The sequence below is a fragment of the Helobdella robusta genome (genome assembly GCF_000326865.2).
Source record: "Helobdella robusta unplaced genomic scaffold HELROscaffold_10, whole genome shotgun sequence".
NCBI lineage: Eukaryota > Metazoa > Annelida > Clitellata > Rhynchobdellida > Glossiphoniidae > Helobdella > Helobdella robusta.
Genome location: NW_008703571.1, coordinates 3,017,474 through 3,025,061, shown reverse-complemented (window position 1 = coordinate 3,025,061; position 7,588 = coordinate 3,017,474). Strand labels below are relative to the sequence as shown.

Here is a 7,588-nt window from a genome sequence, read left to right as displayed (position 1 = left end):
CGCTCAGGTAAAGTTAAGTCATGATCTTACCAGAGAACCAGAGAACAAAGAAATGAATTAAAAAAATTCCTTGAGGAGGCTCAGAAAAAGACTGTTGATAGTAAAGGGGATTTTTTGTTCAAAGTTCGAGGAGATGTGGGAAAGTGGCGGGTTGTGAAAATACCAGCAGGAAAGATATAGCAATAATAGATGGTAGATTGGGCGCTAGATCGAATATAAGTACATTGGTTTTTAATAATTGTAACTTAAAGCATAAAGATAATTATGTCATCTCAAATGATTTTGTGATTTTTGGTTTATTAAATATTAGGTCATTGGTTGGGAAAGTCGATAATATTTATGAATTGATTTACAGTGGTATGGATGTTTTGGTGTTAGTGGAGACATGGCATGGGTTGGCTGGTGATGTTGCAGTTGGGTTGGCCAAGCCACCTGGTTTCTCCTTTGTCGATTTTGTAAGACCGCATGATCCTGCACACGGGGGATTGGTTATTTATTTCCGATCCACTTTTGGTTGTAATAAAATAACTCTGCCGGTGTTCACTACTTTTGAGGCCATTGCAATAAAGTTAAAAATAGAACGATACAATTTCATATTGCTATCCATATACAGACCTGGTTCAGCACAAATATCTACGTCATTTTTTAACGAACTTATATCAGTATTAGAACACATTACAATGATGAACTCGAATATTATCTTGATGGGTGACTTTAATGTTCATGTGGAGAGAATGGATGACCCTCATACAATACGTTTGTTAGAAATATTTGATATGTTTTATCTGGTCAACCATGTAAAAGGCAAAACTCATTATCATGGTGGTACACTGGACCTTATTGTCAGCTCCCGTAGTTTTCCTGTTGCTGAGATATCGATTCATTCCAGTGAAGTATACTCTGACCATGGTTGTATAGTAGCAAAAATAACGATTCCTCGATCATGCGGTAATTTTGTCAAGAAATTGGCTCGATCATGGAAAGATCTAGATGAAGATCAGTTCAAAGAAAGCATCTTAAAATCGGCTATTGCGGGTACATGTCAGGGGAGTGATGTTGAAGCTGAACTGATGTTGTTTGAGAATGAACTAAAAAGTATAGTTGACAAATTAGTTCCACTCCGGGAGATTCATATCAAATGTAATCATGCTGCACCATGGTTTGATGTGGATTGTTTGCGTGCAAAAAGTGTGTGCAGGAAACTTGAAAGACATTATAGAAAATGTTCATCAGCTACAAGTCGTAATAACTGGGTGAATTCATGTTACGCCGATATTGAATCAACTTCACTGGTTATCAATCAATAAAAGGATAGTCTATAAAATAGCATTAATAACATTTAATCATTAAATGGCTTGGCTCCAGATTATATGTCCGATCGGTTTGTCAAGAAAACATCCTCCACGAACACCAGTTTAAGATCAGATGATAGGAACCTTTTGATGATACCAGCTCATCGTTTGCAGACGGGATTGCGTGATATTGCTGTTGCCGGACCGATGATTTGGAAGCTCTGCCAGATCCACTGAGAATACCAGGAGTTTCTCTTGACAATTTTAAAAAGGATTTAAAAACTCATTTATTTTCTTTAGTTTAAAATTTTTGGTACATTTTTTGATTTGTTTATCCACTCGTATAATGTTTTACTGATGTGAGCGCTTTTGAGATTTTTCTTTTCTTTTTTTTAATTAGCGCTATATAAATGATCTTTAATAATATATATATATATATATATATATATATATATATATATATATATATATATATATATATATATATATATACTTTGCTTTTACTTTACTTTGTTGATTCCTTGTTTGCTTAAAGTGAATACTTAGTTTTCAAGAAAGTTGAAGTTAAATAACGCCGAACATGCTGTGATTCTCACCAATAATTGCATTTTTGATTATATGTATGTTAGTATACGGTATTGTATGAATTCTACCAAATTGTTGGCATTTATCATTTTAAAGTTTGTCTTTTCAATTTTCTTCAGTAGAATTTTATGGAAAATGTGAAATATGTTGAAAATAAAATTATTCAAGTTTATCATGAAAATTTGATAAAACTGTTGTTATCCAAATTCATCATGCAGATAAGGCCTTATTCCGATTTTTCCTAAATCATCTTCAGTGCAGTTCTTTCAAGCAAAATTGTTCTTTAGCAAAGTTATTAGCTGGTTTTCCTATTCTTCATCTTTGTTGTTGTCATATCTTTGTTCTTCGTTGTTATTGAAGCTAGTATTAAGGCGTCGAGTTTGTAATGATGTTATCATTCTTTGTTGGATGTTTATTTGGGGTTTATTGATATCTGTTAGAACAGCTTCTGCAATTTTTAGGTGTAATGCGTTGGTGTTTTGATGAATTATTTTTGTGTTGTCAAGAATTTGTCGGGTTATTGGAATTGCATATGTCGATTGTGTATGTATGCATTGTGAGACGTTTTGATAGTGAAGTGGTCGTAGTACCAATGTACGAATGTTGTTGACGCGCACAGTCGTCAATAGGGCATTTAAATTCATATGTTACGTGATTACGCTTCAAAGTAGAATCGTCTTTAGAAGTGCAGTTGTTCTTTAAGACCAATTGTTATGTCTTACGATTATTGTATTATATCCTGAGTTTAATTTTATTAGAATCATTGGTTGGTGTAACGTTTCTTTTTATGATTTGTTTTAGCGAAGACAAAAATTGAGCACAATTGCACGACACAATTTTCATTTTATCAGTTTACCACGTTGCATTTGTTTGAGCAAGTGGCCAAGTCTTGTCATACCAATAAAGCATCTACTCTCATTACTTTTCAGTGCAATAAAAATATATTGGTTCCTAGTCTAATATTAATAATATCCAAAAAATTACTTTTAGTATGAAATCAAACTTAAATTGGTAAACTCATATGTAAAACATTAGATTATTGAAAATTGCAATATAACTGATGTTAATTGAATAATGAATCTGTTGAGTTGCAACAAATACATTTGAAATGAAGCAGCAGAGACGCGAGAGCGCTTTGCGAGGGCATAAGTTAGCTATCCGCATAGGATAGAATGAAAAAGACGAATGACCTGCGTGCATTTTCACGCGATTCTCAATCCACTGGCTACATGTGTTGTAAAGAAAATTTCAATAAAAATAAAAACGATATAAATAACTGATTTAAAAGCGTGGCTTAAAAGTAATAAAAATGCACAACAATAAAAATCAGAATGGATCCAAAAATACATTGCATCTGCTGTTTGTGTCGCAACTATGTAAAACAAATTTTTTTTATAAAATTTGCATTTTTTTTAAGAAATACCACGTTATACATTATTCTTTCGCGTTTCATATTATTTGCTATGGATCAATCAGAACGCAATGTAAAAAAATTTACTCGCTTCATTAATACAATTAAACTTTAAAAACTTTATTATTGCAGCGTAGGTTCGCCATGAAAAATTGCTTCATGTATTAGTTTTCATGAAGTTTTTTTAATATGCTAATGATTAGAGGTGAACATGGGAATGGGAAATAGGGAATTCTCATGGGAACCATGGGAATTCCTGCGGGAATGGAAGTAAGTTTTTTTGGTAAAAAATATTTTAGAGAAATGGGAATGACTTGATGGACTAGCGAAAACGGAAATTTTTTTTATCCCAAATACTAAAATTTGTATTATTATCCACTTTCATGTCTATGTTTTTGAATGATTGAAATGAACTTTCTTTCATTTTTACGCTTTTCCTTTCTTTTAGAGTTTTATAATTTAGCTGATTGCATTAACATGTTTTTTTGTAATTTGATTGTGGAAAATAACTGTAAAAATATGGCTTCAAAAATTGATGCCCAACTTCTTATAGATAAAAAAAGTAATCGACTGAATTTTCATGTTGTAAAGGATACTGACCCAGTTACGTTTTAGAAAAAAACTTTTATATCCTCTACCCTTTACTTTATAACGTAACATGCAAACAACTTCATCTGCTAGTGAATGTGTCTTCAGCATTGCAGATCGCATATTGGAGAAAAGAAGAACTACAATATCAGCAAATAGTGTTGATAATTTGTTATTTTTACATAGCAACATTTAATTGTTTAATTTCTTAATAAAAATTTTAGCTGCTTATTTTAGTCTTGTGTACATTTTTATAAGAAAAAATAAAAAAAAAATCATGTTAATGAACGAGAGGGAATGGGAGGAAAATGGAAATGCCTCTTTGGGAATGGGAGTGAAATGGGAGTTGGTAAAATTTATGAGAAATGGGAATGAAGCGGGAATGCTTTGATGAGAATGGAAGAGAATTGGAATGAAAAAGTCATTCCCGTCCACTTCTACTACTGATGCAAGCAAGCCATAACCATTTTGTTATTGACTGTTGCTGTTGTTTGTTGCTGGTTATAAGTGTTGTTGTTGGTTGTTGTTTATTTTGTTTTTGGTTTGATTGTTTATGTTCTGTTGTTGATTGGTGTTACTAATTATTGTTGTTCTTGTCGTATTTTTTCATTGATCATATATTCCATTCCTCCAACTTCCTGAGGATCCCGCTCACCATCATTGCCACCTCTAGTGGACATTCGCTCATCTTTCCAAGACGTTCAATCCAGGTTGAGTTTTTTTTATAGTCGAGAGGGCCTGACATCCTATCCACAGTTGAGGTACCGATTCCAACGCTGCTCCACGCAATATACATTGATCTTCTATATCAAAACCAATACATGTACTGTATCACCCGAGCGTTCTATGATGATTAAATCTTATTAAATCAATCTACAACTTTTTATCATTTTGTACTTCTATTTCTCTAATTGTTGTTGTATATATCTCACTGGTACGAGCATAGCTTATTGATTTTAGCAGGACAATCACTTCTTAAATCAGGTGCTTTTCCTGACTTTTAACTCTGTTGTGCTCGTGCATTCAGGTTGAAGCATTTTTCTTTCATTAGCTGTCTTGTCTACATACATTATCATTCATCTCCATTCCACACTGACCAGGTGTCCATACTACTACCATTTTCTTTTGCGCCTCATATAGTCCGTTAATGCTTCCATGATTTCGATGATATCTGGGTTCTGTCGATAATGTTTTTACCAACATATTTACTATGGATAGGCAGTAAGCAACTATAGCCACGGTTTTCCAATCTGAGTGTGTTTTTGTTTGTTGTTGTTGCTGAATGAGGTCAATGGTTTTGAGAATTTTTGAGAGTTCGACTATCGTTATATCGGCGATATATCGTCCATCAAAATATTGATGTTAAATAAGATATTAATGAATGAACATCTATATTTTATGGATGTTTGCAAATATTGTTTGCATTCCTATCTAAAGACATGATTTATTTCCAAAAACGGACATTTATCGCGTTTTTTACAATTTTTTGACAGCTCAGCAGCAGTATTTCGCGCATTGTGATTTATCCTTTTTTATTAAAATGTATAAAAGTTACTCTCTATTACGTTTAATTAATAACCAACATTGACAATTGTATATTCAATACAGATTGAGGCACTGTGAAGCTGAACAGAACGTCTTATTGGTCGAGAACAAAAGTAGCGATAACAAATTTTTAAATAAATCGTTCATCTGTCATTCGATGAAAGCTAATGTTTTATTTCAATGCGATCCAGCAAACGGAGACATCACAAGCACTTCTTATCCTGCCTTAATTTTCAATAAATCTCAGCCACTAAACAAACATCAAGTCCAGCAGACCGTTCACTCTCATCACAATGTTCACTTGGAAAGAAATCTTAGTTTGAATCACATTGCAACCGACAATAGAAATGCAAGTTGTTTTAGTGTTCTATTGACGAGATAATTTTTTCTTATTTAGCTATTTCATTATAATCATGTTTTGAATATTTAATTTATAGATTAATCGTGCTTCCTGCCAAATTGCCAGTCACATGGACGGATCAAACTTTCTTTTCCAGACACCGTGTGACGTCGTTCCATTCATCGATCAGTTGTTTCGCCAGAGACAACGTAAGAATTTGTTCATGCAATAGTTAATTTGCTGATTTTTTATTTTCTAAAATAAACTTCAACTTATCAGAATGCCATGAAGTCAGCGGACAAGGCAGCATTCCTCCGATAACATTTCCAGCATCTGTACATCCACCAAACTCTTTAATCCCGTACGACCTAACGTTGTCTCCATCGCACGAACATCATGTACGTCAACATCAGGCCTTTGATTATCCAGCTCTGTCAAAATCTAGAAATAGTGTTGATTCAACGAGCAATCCTGAACTGGCTGACTAAATAGAATGAACCAACAAACAAAACATTGGAAATATTTTCAGTATGTAAACAAGCAAATATAATATGTTAACTTCATGAAAAACTAGTTTGAGCATGAAGTAATTATTGAAATACAATTCAGAAGCCCATTTTTGGCATTTAAGATTATTCTTCAATTGAAAGTTATTTTTTATTCCATCTCAGTCACGGGTAATTTTTCATTTTTCAAAATTGCTTTGCAATCACAGCGATGTTTTAATGGTTAACATAAAAACATGAATAGCAAAACGATAATACAAAAAATAATTTTTTAATCAAAACATTCTTATCCCACAAACCAATAATTTTTTCTATTGACTAATGATTTTCTTAGCACTTCACAATTACAAATTTTGCTTCATACTGCATCGTAGTTTAGTAAAACATTTTTTCGTGTAATATAAATTGACGATATTGACTGTATTGACTGTGGTTAAATTATTTTTATTACTACTACTTGTGATCAAATTGCTGAGCGAAAATGAAGCGTTGACAACAGAAAATATAAATATGCATGAAAATGAACATTCATAGATATAACTTGACGCAAGCAGTGATCAGTGATCTTCTGAAATTGCTACATTTGACAGGTTTAATAAGATATGTCTCCGAAATAACGACTAACTAACATATTAAACAATTTTTGCTTATCAATAAATGTTATAAATTCAAATTATTAAGCTATTCATTATATTGCATTTTTCACAAATTTAAAACAAATGCATTGCAACGAAGAATCTGAAGCCTCCAACGGTAGATACTTTTGTCAGAGTTAACGTTAGATTTAACAAAATCTTCATATAAATTTTATGAATTTTGGTTTAAAATTGGTACGGCCTTATAACATTATTTTGACGAATTTGAATAAAAAATTACAGGTTTTAATATGTAACTCATAAAAATGTAGGTCAAAAATCCACTCCCCACAAAAAATTTCTGGCTACCATATTATACCAGAAAAGTAGCTAAGGACGGGATGTTATGGGTCTGCACGCCAAGGTACAACGGTACCAAAATGAGGCTTACAAAATATCACGATAAAAGTAAAAAAACTAGTCGCTAGCAAGATCTCAGCAGCGGCAGACGTCATCTTACACGAATGTTAATACTATTGTAACTGAGTGGTAGTGAGGAAATTTTGTAATATCCATAAAACACTTTGTCACTGTCGAAAACGATACAAAATAAAAATCATCAAATTTTTATCTTGGCCTTGAGAAATTAATTTATATATACAGGTTTGTTAATTACTTCAATTAATTTATTTAGCTAGTTAGCGTTAGTCGGTCAACTATTCAAATGCAATTTTGTTTCATTATCA

At 32.5% G+C, this 7,588-nt stretch overlaps 1 protein-coding gene across 1 annotated transcript; it reads left to right on the top strand.

The window, feature by feature from the left end:
- Positions 1–359: 359 nt before the first annotated feature.
- On the top strand, positions 360–2,028 carry HELRODRAFT_166764 (hypothetical protein; the record flags this gene model as incomplete). The annotated part of the gene is made up of 2 exons (XM_009011979.1): positions 360–1,041; positions 1,997–2,028. The coding sequence occupies 2 exons, from the start codon at positions 360–362 to the stop codon at positions 2,026–2,028; spliced, it is 714 nt and encodes a 237-aa protein (XP_009010227.1).
- Positions 2,029–7,588: the final 5,560 nt, after the last annotated feature.